This window comes from Oreochromis niloticus, linkage group LG13, assembly GCF_001858045.2.
Source record: "Oreochromis niloticus isolate F11D_XX linkage group LG13, O_niloticus_UMD_NMBU, whole genome shotgun sequence".
Taxonomy (NCBI): Eukaryota; Metazoa; Chordata; class Actinopteri; order Cichliformes; family Cichlidae; genus Oreochromis; species Oreochromis niloticus.
In genome coordinates this window covers 15,479,750-15,503,022 of record NC_031978.2, presented here as the reverse complement: position 1 = coordinate 15,503,022, position 23,273 = coordinate 15,479,750, and the positions used below count along the sequence as shown (strand labels likewise).

The 23,273-nt window shown below is 41.4% G+C and overlaps 2 protein-coding genes across 5 annotated transcripts; both read right to left on the bottom strand.

Annotated features, from left to right (window-relative positions):
- Positions 1–3,881: 3,881 nt before the first annotated feature.
- On the bottom strand, positions 3,882–15,121 carry LOC109194534 (polymeric immunoglobulin receptor-like). Of its 3 annotated transcripts, XM_019366934.2 has the most exons (11): positions 10,052–15,121; positions 9,560–9,880; positions 9,017–9,316; positions 8,766–8,883; positions 8,531–8,625; positions 8,385–8,419; positions 8,212–8,268; positions 8,033–8,089; positions 7,475–7,543; positions 6,022–6,032; positions 3,882–5,376 (listed from the first exon to the last, which is right to left on the bottom strand). In XM_019366934.2, exons 1-11 carry the CDS (start codon positions 10,122–10,124, stop codon positions 5,361–5,363), a joined length of 1,152 nt encoding a protein of 383 aa, XP_019222479.1. In that variant the 5' UTR covers positions 10,125–15,121; the 3' UTR covers positions 3,882–5,360. The 3 variants fall into 3 exon arrangements, with proteins under 3 accessions (XP_019222479.1, XP_025753365.1, XP_019222478.1); XM_025897580.1 differs by having other exon boundaries at positions 3,882–6,032; XM_019366933.2 differs by lacking the exons at positions 3,882–5,376; positions 6,022–6,032 and adding an exon at positions 6,945–7,288.
- A 3,463-nt stretch (positions 15,122–18,584) lies between these two features.
- On the bottom strand, positions 18,585–21,968 carry LOC102082513 (uncharacterized). Of its 2 annotated transcripts, XM_013272058.3 has the most exons (9): positions 21,596–21,968; positions 21,092–21,412; positions 20,637–20,936; positions 20,424–20,484; positions 20,203–20,297; positions 20,050–20,084; positions 19,823–19,879; positions 19,635–19,701; positions 18,585–19,481 (listed from the first exon to the last, which is right to left on the bottom strand). In XM_013272058.3, exons 1-8 carry the CDS (start codon positions 21,639–21,641, stop codon positions 19,660–19,662), a joined length of 957 nt encoding a protein of 318 aa, XP_013127512.2. In that variant the 5' UTR covers positions 21,642–21,968; the 3' UTR covers positions 18,585–19,481; positions 19,635–19,659. The 2 variants fall into 2 exon arrangements, 1 of the variants encoding a protein (XP_013127512.2); XR_003213501.1 differs by lacking the exon at positions 18,585–19,481 and having other exon boundaries at positions 19,686–19,701; positions 20,050–20,113; positions 21,596–21,966.
- Positions 21,969–23,273: the final 1,305 nt, after the last annotated feature.

Here is a 23,273-nt window from a genome sequence, read left to right as displayed (position 1 = left end):
TCTTTTATATTGCAAATATTGTAGACATCTTTAAAATATATTGTTAATGACATTAAGTGAAAATTAAAATGAAAGTATTGTGAATGTAATATTACCCATTTGACTCAGTTTATTATAAATTTCTATTCAGAAAAATAGGTTTATCCAATGTTTTTGCATTCAGTCTATTGCGGGGTTTTTTTGACACCATTTCCCCAGCTTTGGAAAACTCACAGGGACAGATGAAGCTGGGGTACACAAAAGCTGTAAAGCCAGGTGGGAAAGGTTCTGATAAGATGTCTTCCTATTCCCCCAGTACGTTAAAGGATCCTCTGATCTTGGAATGTTTCTCTCCGACACTCTCCACAATACTAAGGGGTTGGCAGTCCTTTATAATAAAATTCAGGACTGCCTGGTCCAGAGCAGTCTTCCTAGATGCTTGATTTGAAAATAATAAAACACATATTAATAAAAAAAAATGATGATAAAGCTGTTCAGTGTCTATATAGGCCTACCAGTGTTCATTCTCGGTGAGTTTGTCTCCTCATTTTCATGTTTGGCTCTGTAATGCCTAAACACGGAGGAGGTGCTTTTGTTTGTGTAAGAAAGCAGAACAGATGCGACATTTGACCTGCATAAAATGAAATAAAAATTTACACTTCAAGTCACATTGCTGTTTTTCCTATTCTGATAGATTACACTGAAACAAAGACAGACAAACTATTACCTTATTTGCAGTTAAAAGATCAAAATGATCCCACACAGCAGAAACATTTCTTTTTCTTTCAGGCTCCATTTTATTATAGAGAGATGTGTATTTTTTTTTTTTTTTTTTAATCTTTGCGAGAGTAATTTTGTGGGTTTTTTTGGTGGCGACTCATTCCGTTGGCAGATGCGGATGCGGTACCTTTTAAACACAGTTTGGTGCGTTGGCAATGAGCGATACAGCAGCTGTATCGATCACGTGACTTTTTCTTAAAGCAACGCACGCACCGATACAGGCATCGCTAGGTGAGCTTGATACATGCGTCGGTGCGTCAGTGTTGCAGGACCCATCACTAGTCCTGAGTGATTTGCTTACGCTACGATTCAGCACAGGAGGGAGGGGGTTAGTGAGTCATGAGTGATTTGCTTCCCCTACGATTCAGCGCAGGAAGGGAGGGGCTGAGTAGCTCAAATGTGCTGTTAGCATGTTAGCAGAGCATTGCTACTGTGAACCGAGGAGCTATTGTCTTGATGTCAGCTTCTACTCAGGGTTTTTTCTTCCAGTTCAGAGCAGAAATGTTTTTGTTAAGATACTGGATGTTGTTTTTCTTCACAATTTGAATTATAAGCTAGATATATTTCTTCTAATGAAATTAGTTTGCTAACAGCAACAGGGATGAGTCAGTGAGTCAGTTGCGCTTGTGAATCATGATTCACGAGTCAGTAAAGTGATTCTCGAGTATTGAACGATTCGTTCATGATTCGCGCATCACTACATGCTTCCCCTAGGCAGCATCATTAGAAGACATAGCATACATTTTCACTGCTATGCTGATGACACCCAGCTCTATCTGTCCATGAAGCCAGATAACACACACCAAGTAGTTAAACTGCAGGAATGTCTTAAAGACATAAAGACCTGGATGGCCGCTAACTTTCTGCTTCTTAATTCAGATAAAGCTGAGGTTATTGTACTCGGCCCTGAAAATCTTAGAAATATGGTATCTAACCAGATTCTTACTCTGGATGGCATTGCCTTGGCCTCCAGTAATGCTGTGAGGAACCTTGGAGTCATTTTTGACCAGGACATGTCCTTCAATGCACATATTAAACAAATATGTAAGACTGCTTTCTTCCATTTGCACAACATCTCTAAAGTTAGAAATATCCTGTCTCAGAGTGACGCTGAAATACTAGTTCATGCATTTATTACTTCCAGGCTGGACTACTGTAATTCTTCATTATCAGGAAGTCCTAAAAACTCGCTGAAAAGTCTTCAGCTAATCCAAAATGCTGCAGCAAGAGTACTGACAGGGACTAGAAAGAGAGAGCAGATTTTTCCTGTATTGGCTTCCCTTCATTGGCTTCCTGTTAAATCCAGAATTGAATTCAAAATGTAGTACCATATCACCCTATTAGAGCACTTCGCTCTCGCACTGCAGGCCTACTTGTTGTTCCTAGAGTATTTAAAAGTAGAATGGGAGGCAGAGCCTTCAGTTTTCAGGCCCCTCTTCTGTGGAACCAGCTTCCAGTTTGGATTCGGGAGACAGACACTATCTCTACTTTCAAGATTAGGCTTAAAACTTTCCTTTTTGCTAAAGCATATAGTTAGGGCTGGACCAGGTGACCCTGAATCCTCCCTTAGTTATGCTGAAATAGACGTAGGCTGCCGGGGATTCCCATGATGCATTGAGTTTTTCCTTTCCAGTTACCTTTCTCACTCAGTATGTGTTAATAGACCTCTTTGCATTGAATCATATCTGTTATTAATCTCTGTCTCTCTTCCACAGCATGTCTTTATCCTGTCTTCCTTCTCTCACCCCAACCGATCACAGCAGATAGCCGCCCCTCCCTGAGCCTGGTTCTGCCGGAGGTTTCTTCCTGTTAAAAGGGAGTTTTTCCTTCCCACTGTCGCCAAAGTGCTTGCTCATAGGGGGTCATATGATTGTTGGGTTTTTCTTTGTTGTGATTTGGCGCTATATAAATAAAATTGAATTGAACTGAATTGAATTATGTTTTTAAAGTTGCTTTGGCCTCACTTTGTTTATTTAATCACTGTGAATAAAGTACTGACCATAAGGGCAGATTAATCTTAATAAACACTTGCTGCATTCTTATAAATGATCGCTCACACTGTCATATTGTCTTCATACTTTTTAACAAGCACACACTAAAGAACAGTGAGTCATGTATCTTCACTTCCTCATTTCAAAAACCAACTCAGAGATCAGAACAGGAAGCTGTCAGTTCATGGAAAAGTTAAGTAAAAAAAAGCATCTTATAAGGTGATGCACCAATTCAAAGGTGTGAAATGTTGTGTTAGAGTATGCAGTGTTTTAAATTTAAACTCCTGATGAGACGAGTAAAAATGTGCACAACACACACACACACACACACACACACACACACACACACACACACACACACACACACACACAATATTCAAGCACAATATAAAACCAGAATTCAGAACCATTATTTGATTAAATTCATTCTTTTATTCATGATCAGATTAAATATCATCTCATGCTCATCATAATACGATGCTACCAAAAAACAACAACAGTAGGGACCACAAAGCAAGTTGTAACAAAAGCCCCAGTCAACAAGTACAAACTGAGGTCAAACTTGAACATAATTAAAGTATGTATCCAAATTACAGTTTTTAATCCAGCAGCTCAAATATAAAAACTTTGAATACAATAATAAAAAGTAAAAAAATAGTTTAAAAAACCCCAATCACATCATATATAATATAAAAAAGAAAAATCCTGTCAAATGACTACAAAAGCTTTTGTAGTCATTTATACTAATCTTAGTATAATACAACACACTCTGAAATAGAAAACTAGAATTATCTACAATATTCAAATAACAATTAATCATGACAGATGAACCTAATACCACTGACAAACTCCACAACGCATCCAATAATATGCAAAATAACAGCTAATGGATTTATATATTTTTGCTGTCACTATTTCACCGAGTAGATACAGAAATTAAAACAATTTAAATATAATGGTTTGTTTTCATATTTATAACATATGAAAAGGTGACATTGAAGTTTATATTTAAAAAAATTTATATTAAAAAAAGTTTATAATAAAACTATAAAATGACGATAGTTATCTAATGTAATGTAATTATTCTGAGTTATGTTTTGTTTTTTGCTTTTTGGTTTGTCATTAAGAAGAAGCAGAAGAAAACAAAACAAAAACTAAGATTCATCTCAGAATGATCCGGATGATAGAAATTGGTGTGTCTTGTTGGAAAACAAAAATAATTAGAAATATGTTACTAGACTTTTATTTTAAATTTTAAAATAAGTATTAATGATATCACTTGGTGCTTTTGTTAATATTTACAAAGCAGCTTCAAATTGTTGAAAAATAGTCTTGTAAAATACAGTTAAACAAACCCAAAAAGCCCAGACAAAAAAGAGAAAAAGCAACCCCGGGGTCAAGCCGTGAAAGCCAGACTGATCCCGATCGGAGATGGAGCAGCAGCAGCCCTAGGGCTCATCAAGAAGCATCTGACTTGGTCACTCAGTTGATGACTTCCTTACCCTGGCAGATATTCTTTCATACTATCATGAGAACTGTTGGTCTTTTCATCACTTGTGCCTAGTTTCCTGTAAAGACAGGTAACTCCTGGTCTATGAAGGATCATGGGGGAATCCCAGCGAAATGGTAAAAAAGCTAAGATTAATTATATATGATGCACATAAGGAACAGAGGTCATACAGTAGTCAGACAGTGCTTTGATAAAGACACGAGATCTGAGGATTAAATGCTACGGCAGTGAGGACAGTGTTTAATGGTTAGAATGGATCAATTCTGTGTTGCATGTTAAAAAAGTCAGTATCTCAGTGTGTTGTTTATGTTTATTTGCATTTTGAACATATTGCGGTAGGCTTTGCTATGGTTTTGGCTGAAATAAAACAGTGTAAAACAGTAAAACAGTTACTTCTGTTGCTAAAGCCTGCCCCCTTGTGTGTGCCCATTAACATTTCAATTAAATGATTCTTATATTAGTAAACTGTTGATAATATTTTTGTGGACTTTCAGGACTGCACTGAATTAGTTCCCTAACAACATGTAAAAAGTTCCTTGTCTAACAGTAAATTCTGAGTCACAAAATCAAATAAAATGATTTACTCATTAAAATGAGTATGGGGTGTTTGGCTCATTGCTAAGGGCCATTTAATCCTTATACAACCATTGCTAGAGCTTGGTCCGCATAGCCGGCAATAAGTCGGACTCGTTCCCAGTGGGTGATGGGCTCTGCCAGGGCTGCCCTTTGTCGCCGATTCTGTTTGTAATTTTTACGGACAGGATTTCTAGGCACAGTCAAGTAGTGAAAGGCTTTCACTTGGGTCATCTCAGAATCTCATCTCTGCTTTTCACGGATTATGTGGTTCTGTTGGCTTCATCGGGTGATGGCCTCCAGCTCACACTGGAACATTTGACAGCTGAGTGTGAAGCCGTGGGAATGAAAATCAGCACATCCAAATCTGCGGCCTTGGTCCTCAGATTTGGAAAAGGGTGGATTCCCCACTCTGGGTCAGGGACAAGTTCATGCCCCATGTGGAGGAGTTGAAATATCTTGGGGTCTTGTTCATGAGTGATGAGAGAAGGGAGTGGGAGATCGACAGATGGGTTGGTGCTGTGGCTTCAGTGATGTACCGGTCTGTTGTGGTGAAGCAAGAACTGAGTGTAAAAGCGAAGCTCTCAGTTTACCAGTCGATCTACGTCCCTACCCTCACCTATGGTCACAAGTTGTGGGTAGGGATGGGTATCGTTTAGGTTTTATCCAATACCGGATAAACTAAATACAGGTAATGTGAGGTGTAGATTTTCTTCATCTGCCCTTGTGTGCTTGTGTCAGTGACAAATTCAATAAAAATTGTTACCTTAATAATACAGAGTTTTTTACTGGGAAATAGTATGTGCACTGTGTCACTGATGTTATTTCATAATCAAAAAATTAACCCTTCTCTGGGGTGTATTTTGTGTAATTTCCCTGTTTATGTTTTGTTGTGCTATTCAAAAATCCTCATGACTGTGTATTCGGAGCATCCCATAAAGAAGATGACAGAAGTTAATGTACTTTGTTGTGTTCTATGTTATAGACTATTTGCACTAACATTTGGGCTCTGGGAAGAAGCTAGAGTACCTGGCGAGAACATGCAAACTTCTTATGCCGATGGATTCAAAGCCAGGACCTTCTTGCTGTGAGGCAACAGTGCTAACCACTACATCCCCATGTTGCCCCATAACATTTATTAAACCTATAATACATGCATGAGGTATTTAAACGACTGATGTGACTGACCTTCGAGTATGCTGAAAAGAAAGAGAAAAAGCAATGAGATGAGTAGCCATGCCTGTGGTGACTAGACTTAAACTACATGAAGCAATGTCAAGTCTGGTTTTAATTTAAAATTTAGACAGTATGCAAATTTAGCACTTCAAATGTCCCTTGCTGCTAGTTCCTCGTACTGAATGGTCTAATTATTAGTTACTTCAGTGATATTTTCCTATAGACTCGGGTTAAAGCCAAGCATAATTTAAAACTTATGGACTGAATTACTTAAAACATGACAGCAATAAGTTACTTTTTTATGGAGATAGAAAAAAGTACTGGGTCAACTACACATTACACCTGCAAGAGCTGCTCAGCCATGCCATTAAGCCCCTGGGGCACAGTTTCTGTGCTGATGTTAATGTCAGTGGAGTTTTGGAGCTGTGCAGCGTTGGTAACTTTTATGCAGTGTATCCCTCAGCACTCAATAACCCTGATCTGTAACATTATATAGTCTGAAACTTCATCGCTGAGATGCTGTGGTTTCTACATGCTTCCATGTCACAATAATACCACATACAGCTGATTGTGGTATAAATTTAACAAAGTGACATGTTGAAACAATTTAGTGAGCTCTTTAGAATGACCCATTCTTTAAAAAAGTTATAGAAAAGGATACTGCATGTTGAGGTGCTTGATTTTATCCACCTGTTGCAATGGATTATAAACATTTAAACTGAAAAATTAATAGGTGTGGCCCAGTACTTGCCTTTATATCAGTCCACTGTCATCTTAAAATCCCTACTGTTACTCATAGAGCTTTTCTATTGACAGGTACGTTTTCTTTAAACTATAGTCACAAAAAATACATTTCTATAATATATAAGAGAATGAATAATACAACAGCTTATAGCACAAAATAACAATGTTTAATATGCTTTAAAAGGTCAAGATTATATATTATTGTTGATGCTTACAATGCTTCATTACAAGAACCAAGAATCATATTAATGTTCTTGAAAAAGAGCAAACAAACAGGTCAATGCTTCTTTGAGCCATTTTACAGCTACGCAGGAAAAAAGTTTGTTGCAAAACAGTTACAAAACAAAAAGAAGAAGAAAAGAGTTACTATATAAAAAGCTGATGACAGCAGATAAGACTGCACTTATCTGACAAGACTCCAGTAACCATAGGTACAGATAAAATAGATACAATTGCAAAATGTTTGAATATTCAATCATTTAAATTCTGATTAGCTAATGTGCTCTAATGTAACTCCTGTGTCTTTTCCGTCACCCTGTTGGAGAACAGAAACAAATCTTATGAACATTTGTTAGGAAATTAGGAAGAAAAAGCAAAGAAAAATGTGATCGAATTAAAAGGAAAGCATGACACTGGGATAACAAACAGAATGATTTGAAATGAAGGAAATAAAGGAGGTGAGATACAGTGTGTGGTTGGGTTCAGGTCTTGTAATATTTACCCTTTCCATGCGTTGTTTCGTAACAACAGAACTGTACAAGATTTCCATTTCACTTTCAGCAAATGACCTCTGGGCAGGAGCAAAAGTAGAGACTGAGTACTTTACACTTCTGCTGTGCTTTATGAAAAAATCTTAGATTAAAGTCTACGTATATTCTTACATATATATGCATAGTTGTAGTATTTTAGCATTACCTCAGGTGATTTTTACCCACACGCCCAACACTGAAAGGCACTTTTCTATTGCTCTAGTACTACTACTTTTCAAAGTGTAAGGTGTCAGTGTTAAGAAAATACCAGTACTTAAATGAACTACAAGGAGTAAAGGTTTTAGTTATCAGACGCGACACAAAATACAGCTTTGTGAATGATGGTCTAATTTCTTCATAGCTGTGGTTGTATTTTACAAGCTATATAAAATACACACTGGTGTATCATATGAAGATTCATTTTATCAGAGAGATATATTAAAAAATCACTTTCTAAGTATAGTATACTCTCCCACTATGTTTACTGGAAACTGGAAACTGAATTTCTTGATAGCACTGTAGTTGGTTACCTTGGCTGAACTTTTTTCCTTAGGCCTAACTTCAGAGTATGTTACTTCCTTGTCCACCTGTGTAGAATGAACGTAATATAATGCATTTACACTCAATGACTGCCCTATAGGATCAGGATCATTTTAAGTGCATGGTGTCAGTGTTGAGAAAATACCAGGTTTATAAAGGTTAGAGGTACCTTGGCTAAACTTCTTTTCTTGGGTCTAACATCAGAGTATATTATTTCCTCTTCAGCCTGCATTGAAAAACAAAACACAATTAGAACATCTGCCAAACTGTCATTAGGAAATTTTGTGCTGTGATTTTGATCTCCTATTCTTTTAGTACTGTGTACCGATCACCATAACTTACCGTTGGCGTGACTGATGAGTCTGCTTTACTCTGCTCTAGAAAAATAAAACTGCTGTTACTGACACTGTGTAACAATGTGTAATAATTGAATTTAAAAGATTTTGGAGAAAACAATTACCATGGATATAAAGTTCAGTAATACTTACTGCGTCTCAGTATAAACCAGATCAACAACACCACAATTACAATCCAGATCAACACACTCAGAGGGATGATGAGGATCATTGGGTCAAATGAAACTCTGCAACATGCAGTTTCAAAACATAATTTAGTTTACTTTAATAAGTAATAATAGTGTCTGTAAAAATGTTTATACATAGTTTCTTGCAAGAATTTTTTTTACCTCTAAATACTGCAAATAAATACAAAAAGATATCTGACCTGTTTTCTTTATTTTCTACTACTGTAGAATTGTTCCATTGTTCCATTTTTATAATTGTTTCACTTCCAGCAACAGTATGAGTAGTTCTACTGACAGTACTAGCAGTAGAGATCATGACTATATTTCAAAAAAAGAATAATAATTACTGGAGTACTGTAAGAATGATTATCCTTATCTTTTAGTGTAGTAACATTTATAAAAGAGTGGAATTCACATACATATCGAATTTATGATCACTTGTAGTACTTACTAGTATTAGGTTTCTCAGTAACAGTTAAATATACTGGTATCTGAATGTCCCCTTTAGCACACCAATACCAGCCACTGTCCTCTGACTTTAGTCCACTCATGGTCACCGTGAAAACATTTGGGTCCCTCATGTGAGCGGTCAGTGTTGTTCCATCTATAGATCCAGATGATCCTGTCACACAGTTCCTGCCCAGCCTGCACCACTTCATTTCTCCAGAGTTACTGTGGTGACATCTAATAGTTATGCTTTTTCCAATATATCCTGTAATCCTCTGATGATCCACATAGAGACTGGGGGTACCTTTAATGAAAATAAATAAATAAATACCAAAAATAAATCAATTAAAAAATAAATAAATAATAAAATCAAAAATAAATAGAATAATGAGTGGAAAATGTATTGAAAATTCAGTCTTCGCATTTATTCCCTGATCTGAAGAAAAAGAGCATATTCAGCCTTTGAAAACTAAAATAAAACTTTGTTTTGTGCTTTGTTATAAAAGAATTATAATTATTTAAAATTTTTACAAAAATGAGCACTCACCAGTGGTAACTGACAGTTGAAAATACTGTTTATCATCCACCTCTCCATTAATCTCCACAGCGCACCAGTAATCAGTGTTTTTATGTGCCAGCTGGTTTATAGTCACTGTAAAAACTTTCTGGTTTTTGTCATCAGAGATTGAATATTTTCCTGAAGGGTCTGCTTTGTTTGTTTTCACTGCATATCTGCAAAAGTTCCAATAATATCCTTCACACAAGTACTTCACATGATTTATGTATTGGGATTCATAGAGACATGGGATGGAGATAGATTTTCCAGCTTCAACTGATACTTTACTGACTGTAGTTATGCTGTGAACTCCTGCAACAAGAACAAAGTATTTTAATGGTTATGTTTACATAAAACATCATTCAAGTCTTTTCTTTTGTATAAAATAAGTATAAAACTGCATACTGAAAAAATTATTAACAGTCATTAATTTGATCATCTGCTGACATTAGCCTTTGAAACATGAGGTGACCTGTGACCAACCTTTGAGCACACTGAAGAGAAGAAGAATGATGAGATGAGCAGCCATGCCTGTGAGTGAGTAGACTTCAAACATATGAGCTACTGTCAAGTGTGGTTCTTTCTATGAGTGTATGCAACATGCAAATGCAGCACTTCAACCCTGCCCCCCTGTTAGTTCCTCTTACTGTATGATGTTATATTTTTACTTTATTAAACCTTCCTGTCGTATTTGGGTCAAATCACCGATCACTGACCGATCACTGGCGTATTTTGCTTCAGACTAGGTGTAAGAATCACCATCTACAATGTTTAAAAGTTGGTTTATTCATTTAACAGTAACAAAAAGTGAATGAGAAATATTTATTCCCTTAAAACCAGTGAACGCATCAGTGTGTAACAAACTTTTCTTCGGCATCACAGGGAACAGGAGTTCAGACTTTCAGTTTTAATTCAATCCTGTAATTTTAGAGGCTCAAAAGTAATTGGATAAATTAAATAACTGAAATTTTTTTTTCTAAAACCTGGTTAAAAAACCCTTTGCTGGCAATGACAGCCTGAAGTTATGGATATCACCTGATGCTGGGTTTCAGTCTTTTTTTAATGCTCTGCAGCAGCTTTCAGTTGCTGTTTGTTTATGAGACTCTGTCCAAAGTTTAATCTTCAACAAGTGAAATGCATGCTTGGTTGGAATAAGATCAGGAGTGACCATTCAAGAATATTTCGCTTCTTTGTATTAGTAAACTCCTGGGTTGCGTTGACTGTATGTTTTGGGTCACCATCTATATTATAAAATGCCGCCCAGTCAATTTGACTGGGTTTAGCTGGATTTTGAGCAGACAGGATATCTCAGAACACCCCAGAATTCATTTGGCTGCTTCTGTCCGCTGTCCTGTGTGTCATATCATCAGTAAACACTAGTGTCCAGTGCCAGTGGCAGCCATGCACGCCCAAGCCATCAAACTGCCTCCGCCATGTTTTACAGATGATGTGGTATGCTTTGGATCATGAGGTGTTCCATGCATTCTCCATACGTTTTTCTTGCCATCATTCTGGTAGAGGTCACTCTTGGATGTATCTGTCCAAAGAATGTTTTTTCCAGAACTGTGCTGGATTTTTTATGTTTCTTTAGCAAAGTCCAATCTAGCCTTTCTATTCTTGATGCTTATGAGTGGTTTGCACCTTGCAGTGAACCCTCTTTTTTTACTTTCATTCAGTCTTCTCTTTATGGTAGACTTGGATATTGATGCGCCTACCTCCTGGAGAGGTTTGCACACTTGGTTGGCTGTTGTAAAGGGGTTTCTCATTAATACTGGAAATGATTCTGTGAACATCGACCACTGTTGTCTTCCATGGACGTCCAGGTGTTTTTTTTCGAGTTGCTGAGTTCACCAGTACTTTCTTTCTTTCTTGGGATGTACCAAACTGTAGATTTTGATATTGTAGCAATTTCTGGGATATGCTTTTTCTGCTTTCACAGCCTAAAAGCCCTTTCACATCGGACATGGCATGCATTGCATACACCCCTAGCTAGATGGAATGGCCCAAAGTTTGTGATGCACTGGCCATTTTGCTGCACTGTGCTCTGCCCATACATTATTTTTCTGGCGGCCACTCTACATGTACTATCTTCGCCTACTTCCTGTCATTTTGCAAACATGTATCTCTCATCCATAAAGAAGAAAGCTTTGGCACTCTCCCTGGTAGTGAAGAGAAGAAGGCAGATGTCAAGAAAGAGGTTGTGGGTGCATAAGACACTCCATTCTAGACAGCTGTATGGGGAATTCAGGTTTGTGATGCAGCTCCATTTTCATTGTGACAGGTTCCAGGTGTACTTTCGACTAACCATGAGGATCTGCTTTACAACATTACAACAAATTTCCGAGAGACAATTTCTTCCAAGGAACATTTAGCAATTTGTCTGAGGTGAGTAATTTACACAAAAATAAAAATGTGACAGAAAAACACTCATATAGAGCGACATGTTTAACATTCGCAGACTGAAAAGCTAGACATGAATTTAGTTTTTGCAAAGACTTTCTTGCTTATTATTAATAGTAATCACTTTTGTCTGCGATTGTACAACATTTGTGTTCTTTAAATTACCTTAAAGGTTTTTCAGTCAGTTTCAGTGATAGTATTAAGATTGTATTGCTTATGATTGCAGATATGAAAAAGAATCTTATTAGAGTAACATGAAATTACAGTACTTAAACTTGAACTTGGATGATGTTATTAATTTTAGCTACCTGGTAACTGGTGACTCCTTCACAACTATTGCCTCCAGTTACGGGGTGGGCATTTCCACTGTGGCAAACATTATGCCAGATGTTGCCAAAGCCAAGTTGCCAGAGCTTCCAGGAGAGAACAAAAAGTTGCTCGCACCCATGTTGCCCCAACATCATGCCAGCGCATTTTGGGGATTGCATGGGCACCGATCGGTTTTCTGCTGCCTGGGGAATAAAGGCGCCCTCATTTTGCGAGCTGCACCTGCTGCACCTGCTGCTTGCCACACAGGGAGGAGAAGGGCAGGGTGGCGGGGGATTCTCTGGCTGGCAGCATCTAATAACCAGCTCGCAAAATAAAACAAAATAACAACAAACCAACAAACTAGGGCTGTCAACGTTAATGCAGTCATCACGATTAACATGATTAAAAAATTTTACGCAAGTATTCCATTTGTAACTTTGAATGACTCAATATCCTTGAAATGTCTCTGTCAACACATTTTGGGCAGTTTGTCCAAAATTCTGCACTCCAGATGGGTTGATTGCGTTAAAAATTTTAATTGCGTTAATCTTGAGGACAGTGTTAACACGTTAACATTGACAGCCCTACAAGAAACACAAAAACTGAAGACATTGTGATATAGACTTATAATTTGCACCGATGAGGGCCCTCAGTGCGCCTGCTTGATGTTGCTGCTGTGCTGAAGTCTCACACAAAACCTGTCGAAAGGGGAGGGGGCAAGCTGCTTCCAAATAGTGCACATTTCATTCATAGTATTGTCGATCGAAGGCCCATTATGTATTAATTATTTTTACTGGGTTGTGTGAAATCCCAGAAAAAAACCCTATACAAGGTTTAAGTCTATTAGTCTGTTAGTTTATGTTGTGGGGTTGGGTGTTAATACTGGAGTGCAAAATTACTTATGGAAGATGGACAAGAAAAGGTCAAAGCCATCGGGTCCTCAGTTTAGATAAAAAGAGAAAAGAAGAGATGAAACGGTAAGCAGATGTTTCTTTGGATAATTTCAGGTAATATGTATCCTAAAACAAGATAACATTCATTAGTAGAGATTGGGAAAACTTCTGTTTACCTTTGATAATCACTTGGCTATGATAGTAAACAGTGGACAGTAGACACTGATGTGGCTTATCGAATCTTTTGGACTGTGTTCAGCATAATATTAATTGGAAGAGGTGTATTGTTGATTTGTCTGCTATTCTCAATATATGATGAATTTTAATGGCTGTTTGTTAGCCCATTGCATACTCTCTCTCGCTCACTATGTAAAATATTTATCTTGTTAAATTCAGTATGGTTCCGACTACCGTTTTCACAATAACATATGTTAATGTACAATCCTTAATATGTTTTATGTGTGTCTGTGGTGGTGTGTGTGTGTGTGTGTGTGTGCGTGTGTGTGTGGGGGGGGGGGGGGTGCAGAGGGAGTGTTTGCCCATGTCACCAAACATGCCAGGCAAAGCCTGTTTTCTTTTCTGGAATATTACGTTTTTCTTGCAAGTGCTTTTTACGCAAGTTTTGCAAAGCCATATCTGGAAGGAAACTGTGACCTAGGACAAGCTGAATGCATGGGATGCAAGTACAACTCCTCCAGTTTCCTATGCAAAAAAGATTTAGCTTATGTGTTTGCAGTTCTACCGGGATTTAAAAATAGTTACGCAAAACGGAGCGTTCCTGCTCCAATAGGTTTTAAAGGGTTAAAGAGCAGGTGAACTGCGCAAAAAGGTGTAAAAACAAAGCACTGATCCCCCTTTCATCTGTACACTAAAAGCCAACATCTCACAGATTTTGAAACAGCAGGTTCTCTGACCAAAACTCATTGAAGCAAAAGCGAAAGCAGATGTTTGGAAAACATTGCAATGAATTTTGTCTTTCCTTCATTGACTTGCTTCCACCAGGATAAAATTGCACTTCCTGAACATGTCTAACTCTCAGTGTGTTTTGAGACCAGTTTCCAGTCAGAAATCTCTGCTTTCCACGTTATTCACTTGCTTAATATGCACCAGTCTGTCATGGTGTACAATGTTATTGGCCGCTGTTTGTTCTTTCCGCACAAACATTCCGTGCACAGATTGTTAGTACGAACATTCCATGCAAGGACGTTGGGTACAAACGCTCATCACGAACATTCCATGCACCGAATGTTGGGTCTGAACACTCCGCATGAACATTCCATGCACAGAATGTTGGGTAAGAACACTCCGCACAAACATTCCGTGTGCGGAACTGTAAAAAAATGACAGATGCCACCACAGAGTCATAGAAGGTCTTTAAAAGCGCTCCCTGGACTCCAAATGACCTCAGCCGCCTCAGCAGGTAGAGTCTGCTCTGACCCTTCCTGTAAAGAGCATAAGTGTTGTGGCTCCAGACTAGTTTATTATTCAGGTGAATACCCATGTACCTATACGAGTCCACTATTTCAATGCCCACTCCCTGGATGTTCACCGATGTCAGTGTGGTGGCATCTCCGGAAGTCCACCACCAACTCCTTAGTTTTCCCGGCATTGATCAGCAGGTGGTTCTGCTAGCACCAGTCCACAGTCCACAGTCCACTGTCTGTACTCTGAGTCATCCTCACCTGTGATGAGGCCAACTATGGCAGAGTCGCCAGAGAACTTCTGTAGGTGGCAGGATGGGGAGTTGATGGAGAAGTCTGCAGTGTAGAGGGTGAAGAGGAACGGTGCCAGCACAGTCCCCTGTGGGGCCCCTGTACTGCAGACCAGCGTATCAGAGACACAGCCCTGTGTCCTCACATACTGTGGGCGTTCTGTGACGTAGTCCAGTATCCACTGGGACATGTGGTGGTCTACTCCCAATAGCTCCAGCTTGTCCCTCAGAAATCATGGCTGGATGGTGTTGAAAGCACTGGAGAAATCAAAGAACTTGATCCTCACAGTGCTTCCAGGCTTCTCCAGGTGAGTCAGAGCTTGGTGCAGGAGGTAGATGATGGTGTCCTCCACCCCAATGCCAGGCTGGTAAGCAAACTGCAGCAGATCCAATGAAGACCTCAGCAGGGGGTGCAGATGGTGTAGAACCAACCTCTCGAGGGTCTGTTGCAGCTGCTCTTCCATCTTCTTCCTGTAGTTTTCCTTCCCTTGCCTTATCTTCCATTTCAGCTTCTTCTGGACAACTCTCAGCTCCTGTTTGTCTCCAGATCTAAAGACTCGCTTCTTCTCCTTGAGGAGAGCCTTTATTTCAGGATTTATCCATGGCTTGTTGTTAGAAAAACACAGTACCTTTATGATGGGTACGGTGTTGTCCACACAGAAGTTCATGTAATCCGTAATGCAGTCTGTGATGCTGTTGAGGTCATCCTCCAAAGGGCTCCAGATGTTGTCCCACACAGTAGAACGTAAACAGTCTCTCAGGGCCTCTTCAGTCTCTGCCGACTATTTCCTAACGGTGCATTTCACAACTGGCTTTCTGTGTACTAGAGGTTTATACACAGGATGGAGATGAACCAGGTTGTGATCTGAGCCCCCGAGGGGAGGGAGAGGTGATGAGCTGTATGCCTCCTTGGTGTTAGCATATAATAAGTCCAGTGTTTTATTGTCTCTGCTGTGGCAGGTGACATACTGGGTGAAGGTGGGGAGAGTGGAGGACAGGGAGATGTGATTAAAGTCCCCAGAGATCACGCGGAAGGCAGCGGCGGCGACAGAGCAGGTCCGGAGGCCGGCCACGCGGAAGGCAGCGGCGGCGACAGAGCAGGTCCGGAGGCCGGCCACGCGGAAGGCAGCGGAAGGCAGCGGCGGCGACAGAGCAGGTCCGGAGGCCGGCCACGCGGAAAGCAGCGGAAGGCAGCGGAAGGCAGCGGTGGCGACAGAGCAGGTCCGGAGGCCGGCCACGCGGAAGGCAGCGGCGGCGACAGAGCAGGTCCGGAGGCCGGCCACGCGGAAGGCAGCGGCGGCGACAGAGCAGGTCCGGAGGCCGGCCACGCGGAAGGCAGCGGCGGCGACAGAGCAGGTCCGGAGGCGCGGAGGCAGCGGAAGGCAGCGGAAGGCAGCGGAAGGCAGCGGAAGGCAGCGGAAGGCAGCGGAAGGCAGCGGAAGGCAGCGGAAGGCAGCGGAAGGCAGCGGAAGGCAGCGGAAGGCAGCGGAAGGCAGCGGAAGGCAGCGGAAGGCAGCGGAAGGCAGCGGAAGGCAGCGGAAGGCAGCGGCGGCGACAGAGCAGGTCCGGAGGCCGGCCACGTGGAAGGCAGCGGAAGGCAGCGGCGGCAACAGAGCAGGTCCGGAGGCCGGCCACGCGGAAGGCAGCGGCGGCGACAGAGTAGGTCCGGAGGCCGGCCACGCGGAAGGCAGCGGCAGCGACAGAGCAGGTCCGGAGGCCGGCCATGCGGAAGGCAGCGGCGGCGGCAGAGCAGGTCCGGAGGCCAGCGGCGGTGACTACCTTGGTCAGGAGGCTGCCCTCGATGGCCATGACGTCCAACTAGAGGCCTGGAAAGCGACTGGCGAAGACGAGGTGGTACAGGCCGAGCTGGACTTGACGGTGGTTTAGCAACCGCGGGACCAGACGAGGCGGGACCAGACGAGGCGGGACCAGACGAGGCGGGACCAGACGAGACGGGACCAGACGAGACGGGACCAGACGGCAGCGTGGCGGCTGCGGGACCAGACGGCAGCGTGGCAGCACTGCAAGCGACAGTGTGGAAGCCGCAGGCGATGGAGCAGGTGGTGGCACTACAGGCAGCGGAGTTGTAACAGCTGTTGGAAGCACTGCATGCAACGGTGTAGAAACCGCAGGTGGAACACAGGAGGTGGCTGAGTGGAATCAGAGCCGTCAGCGGACACAAGGTGCTGAAGCGATTCCTCCAACCCTTCCTTCATCAATGACAGATGGCTGAAGTGACTCCTCTGGCCCCTCAGCGGTGACCGATGGCTGACAGATGGCTGAACGGGCCCCCCGGACCCTCCGGCGGGAACGAGGCGGGACCAGCAGGCGCGGAGACCTCCGGCGGGGACAAGGCGGGACCAGCAGGCGCGGAGACTGCTGGCAGAAATGAAGCTGGTTGGAGCTGTGCAGGACAGTGGCTCTGTTCAGACAGTGACAGCAGGATGCAGTCCTTAGCTGGCGGAATGAGCTCACTAGAGCTTCCAGCGTACAACGGAGGTGGCCGTGTTAACACGGTGCAGTTCTTAGGGGGCTGCTTAACCTTCAGGGGTCCAGAATCATCTGGGGACTGAGAGCTAGCCTCTGGGGAGGTCCTGGAGTAAATAACAGTACCTAAAGCAGCCAAGTTATGAAAAACACCCAGGGTGGGAATAAGATTTTCTCTCTGCATAGAGATGATGGAAGGTTGAGTGGCCGACAGAACTGAAGACTGAGCTACAGGTGGCAGGGCTGATTGTGGTGGAGGTGTGGGCTGATTGTGGTGGAGGTGTAGACCGAGCTGGTGGCCGCTGGGCGGCTAACCGAGCTGGTGGCCGCTGGGCAGCTAACCGAGCTGGTGGCCGCTGGGCGGCTAACCGAGCTGGTGGCGGCAGGGCGGCTAACCGAGCTGGTGGCGGCAGGGCGATGGACTGAACTGATAACAAAAGAAATGGCTGAGGTGCTGGCAACACAGGAGACTGAACTGAACTGCAGGAGACTGAACTGGGGACAGCTGGGCAGCTAAACGAGCTTATGGCTGGGCAGCTAAACGAGCTTCAGGCTGGGCAGCTAAACGAGCTTCAGACTGGAGTGGTGACAGTGGTGGAAGCGGAGCCGGTAAAAAACAGTGCTTTAAACCCGCATTTGCCACACAAGTAACAACCCCAGAATAAACAGTCCCACAGTCCAAAGCTGAAACAGTGTCCTTCTCACTCACCACAGCCAGCTGCTCTGAAGTCCCAACATCTGGCTGTGGGGTGACGCGCCGGCAGCGTGTTTGTCGCTTCCTCCCAGCAGAAGGCTCCGACGGGCTGGGTAACTCCACATCCGGCGGGCCGGGTTGCAAATCCTCCGGCAAGTGAAACTGATGCGGCTGCTCCAGGATGGACTTTTTCCGCTGCTGTCGGACAAAGTCTGCTAATTCCTGAGCTCGCACCGCCTCCCGGGTTTCATGCAGACTGGCAATTAAGTCCATAAAACCTCTGACCTGGCGGAGGTGGGGATTTCCCTCGAGGATTGTCTCAATGGCGTTTATTCCCACAACCATCGCCCTTGTATTCGAGGTGTGGGTGATCCAATTTACGAGGCTTAGGACTCGTGCGAGATCACTCTCTCCAGGTAAGTCTGCTGGGTCCATGAGGTGGTCGCGTCGTTCTGTCATGGTTGGCTGTGTGGCAGGCAGGCAGGAGTGGTGGACCCAAGACGCAGGACTCAAACACGGAAGTAAAACTTAAAGCGCAGCTTTATTGCTGGGAAAAAACCTCTTACTCAATTAAACTCACCAAAAAAAACTAACAAAACTCTGGTCAGAGGAAATAAGGACTGAAACACTGGAAAAGCAATACTAAACCGGAGCGGGAGACAAAACACAAAGCCGGTTGAGGATACAACACGACAGAGAGCACAGGAAAACACAGGGCTTATATACACAGGGGAGTAATCATGGAATGGGCAACAGGAGGGAGACACAGCTGGGAGAAATTAGGCTAATGAGACAGGGGAGAAGTAAAACTGAACACACTGACATGAGGCATGAACTTTCAAAGTAAAACAGGAAACCAGAAACAATTCACAAAAACGCAAACTTGACACTGAGAGGTAGACAGAAAGAACACATAAAACTCAAACTATATTAAACATGAGACCAACCGAAGAACAAATCCTTAAACACGAATAAACAGAAACATAGAATTCTAATAATAGTCAAGAAAGAACAAGAATCAGAATACAATACCAAATAAAAAATCAAACCCAAACATGACAACTCAAAATACTGGGTCAAACTGGCCCAGAACCGTGACAATAACTTAGAGTTGATTGTGGAAGATCTAGGCGAGAAGAAATTTCACAAACTGACTTATTGCAACAGTCGCATCCTATTACAATACCATTACTGGACCAGTTCAGTGAGCTCTTTGGAGAATGCAAATCTTTCTAAAATGTAGGCATACTGCATGGCTCGGTGATCTGCTGATAGCAAAAGAAAACACTGTATCCTGCAAAAACTCCAGCAAAAGGTAGATATAAAAAAGATAGAAAGGCCAAAAGTTTATAATATTTAAATATTTCAGTAGTGATTAGCTAATGTGCTGCACGTAACTTCTGTGTCTTTTGCTTCACCCTGGGAACAGAGAACAGAAACAAATATGACAATTAGAAAGACAAAATTTAAAGCAAATCATGTCTTAGGAGGAGAATGAGCTAAATTATCTGAAAAGCGGGAAAAAGCAAGTGGGAAATCGTGTGTGTTTGGTTTCAGTCTTTTAATATTTACCCTCTTGTTTCTTTATGGTAACAATTCAACTGTACATGATTTCCCCATCACTTTCAGGAAGTGACATCTGGGGGAAAACAAAAGGAGTAGAAACAGAACACTTTTAAGTTCTGTCATTCTTTAAAAAAAAAAGTTAAAGTCTGCTTATACTCAAATACAAATGTATAGTTGTTGTATGTTATGGTTACCTCAGGTGATGTTCTTCTAATGTTTCCCACGTTGGCATATATTACTTCCTGGTCCACCTGTTTAGGATAAACAAAATGTAATTTAGAGAAAGACTGAACGGTGTCAGCCTGGTTACTCCAAACTCTTTTCATACAGAGCCTTAAAGGAGAGTTTATTATATGAAGATTATCCCAGAAAGTTGAATCTGGATGCTACGTCCATATGAACACAAATCAGTATAACTTACCATTGCTGTGGCTGATGAGTCTGCTTTGCTCTGCTCTAGTAAAACAAAACAGCTGTTGCTGACTCTGTGTAACAATGCAGAATTAATCCTAATGCAGTTTTAAGATTTTGAAGTGAATATTGTGGATTTCAATCAAAGTTTAACAAGACTTACTGCGTCTCAGTATCAACCAGATGAACAACACCACAATCACAAAACACATCAACACACTCAGACGGATGATAAAGATCTTGACGTCAAATGAAGCTCTACAACATGCAGTTTGACAACACATAATTTAGTTTAGCATAACAATTATATTCATCTGTAAAAGATTTTTAGACAAAAGAACAGTTCTGTTGCTAAATCTACTGCAAATACAAAAGATATCTGACCTTTGTTGTCCATTTTTTAATGTGGTAATTGTTCCATCTCCAGTAAAAGTATGGGCAGTAGCTATAATTCAACAAAACAACAGTCAGTACTAGAGTACTGCAACAATGATTGTCCTAATATCTCTTAGAGTACTAACATTTATAAATGGATGGAGTTCATACACATGTCAAGTTATTACTTGACACGTGTACATAATTACTTGCAGTACTTACTAGTGATCGGTTTCTCAGTAACATTTAAATATACTGGTATCTGAATGTCCCCTTCAGCACACAAATACCAGCCACTGTCCTCTGACTTTAGTCCACTCATGGTCACTGTGAAAACATTTGGGTCTCTCATATGAGCGGTCACTGCTGCACCATCTATGGATCCTGATGATCCTGTCACACAGTTCCTGCCCAGCCTGCACCACTTCATTTCTCCAGAGTTACTGTGGTGGCATCTAATAGTTATGTTTTCTTCAACGTATCCTGTAATCCTCTGATGATCCACATAGAGTCTGGGGGTACCTTCAAGGACAAAAATTTAAATAAATAAAATAATGAGTGGATAAAGGGACAAAAAATACAGATTTGAAAAACCATTGGCAATTTAGGCTTCATGTCTATTTCTATTAACTTTTAATAACAAACACTTTAAAATGTTAACAAAGATGGAAACTCACCTCTGGTAACTGACAGTTGAAAATGCACTCCATAATCCGGTCCATTACTAATCTCCACCACACACCAGTAATCAGTGTTTTTATTTGTCAGATTGTTTATAGTTACAGTAAAAATAAATTGTCTTTTATCATCAGAGATTGAATATTTTCCTGAAGGGTCTGCTTTGTTTGTTTTTACTACATCGCGGCAGAATCTCCATTTAGGTCCTTCACACAAGTACTTCACATGGTTTTTGTATTGGGACCCATATAGACATGGGATGGAGATCGACTTCCCAGTTTTCACTGATACTTTACTGACTGTAGTTATGCTGTGAACTCCTGCAAAGAAACAAATGCACATTTTAATAGAATAGTTCTGTTGATTATCTACATGTTTTTAGAATTAAATGTTTTGCTAATAAAATAAACTCACTTTGATAAGCTATTACAAATATTTATGCTATTGGAAACTGAAAATCAACAGAGATGCTAAGCAAATTTTAAAAAGCCCCTGCCACATACCTGTTAGTCCAGTGATGATATAAAGAATCCTGAGATAGAGAGCCATATTGATAAGTGAGCAGACCAAATCGTATGAACTGTTGCACTTGAAAACTCCAAGTGCAACACTTCCTTTTTTCCAACCCTAAGTATGCCACTGTCACTGCAGTTGCAATCACTCTTCCTCCTATGTAAAACACTTCACAAAATTGAGCTGACAAAGGACCAGCCCCTCCCCTATCTTCACTGTGCGCTCATGCACACTGTAGGAAAACTTTAATGTGGAAGAAGTGGCGAAAAGGTTGAGCTTGAAAACTGAGAGAAAACAACAAAAAGTAAGCTAATAATAGTGTGTCAAATTAACCGACATATTAGCTGTGGGGCTGTTACCGCATGGTGAGGAGTAGTACCAGTAACAACTCGTAACCAGGCCTCACAGTGACAGGAGGCTGCTGCTGCCAGCACCAGCTGTAGAGAAGTGAGGAAGAGACGAAGGATGAAATTAGATGAAATTAAAGATTAAGAGTATAGATGGAGGGACATAAATAGGATATGAGAGATTCAAGGATTTGGGTTAAATAAATGGCTGCTTTAACCATGTGTCATGGTCATGGGTCATTTGACACAGTGTTTTTGTGTTTCATAGCATTTCGATATTCATTGTTTATGTTTTGGTTCATTTATTTTTCTTTACCTCATAGGTTTCCTAGTTCTTTGTTCATGTAGACTCTTTGTGCCATCTCCCCCTGTCGTAAGACTCCCTTGTTGGTTAGTGTGTCTAATTTGTCATGTCGCATGTCCGCGTGATTTATGTTGTCAAGCCTGTGTTGTCATGTCTGTCTCATCATGTTTCCTGTTTTATTTTGAAACAGTCTGGTGTTCTTTGTTCATTGTATTTAGTTTCACCTCCCCTGTTCCATCATTAGGTTCATGTCTGTCAGCTGTAGGGATGGGTATCGTTTAGGTTTTATCCGATACCGGTGCCAAATCGGTACTTTTGAAACGGTGCCGGTGCTTAAACGGTGCTCGAACCGGTGCTTAAAGAATGGAGAACACAAACTTCGTCCAAAAACCTCTCATTTTTATTTTTAGCGGTCTCTTTTTTTCTGCAAAATGATAAGAACCGTAACAACATATAACCATCATCTGTGCAAAGATTTATGTTTTTAAAGTGAAACAGTGAAAAATTACAGTGCTGTCAATACATGAATATCCAGACGTTGTACAAAAATGTCCAATTCTTTCACACAATTGGACACCACGCCAGTTGATTTTTTTAGGTATTTAAGAGCAGTCATCAATTAATTTTATTAACATGCCTAAAAATGCTTTTTTTAAAATGCGTTTTTGAAGAATTAACCATACACTTACATGGTAATGGGCCTTTTCTGCCATGGAGCGCTTAATTGGCCTCTGGCCCTTTAAACTCTGAGGGGCTGTAACTTTGGTTTCTTTTGGTCAATTTGCATGATTGACACCTCTTTTTAATTGTTTGAGCCAATAGAGTCACAGTAACGATGCCACGTTCACGTTATGTCAACCAATCAGACGTTGTAATGCCAAAACCCACGTGGGCCCAAATTTACTGCATGTGGTCTGTCCAGTCACAGGTGGGTCTAAAATGGAGGTTGTTGACGGAAAACGACTCTGATGCGGCTAGGTAGGCGTGGTAACTGCTGATAATCACATGGCTACTGGC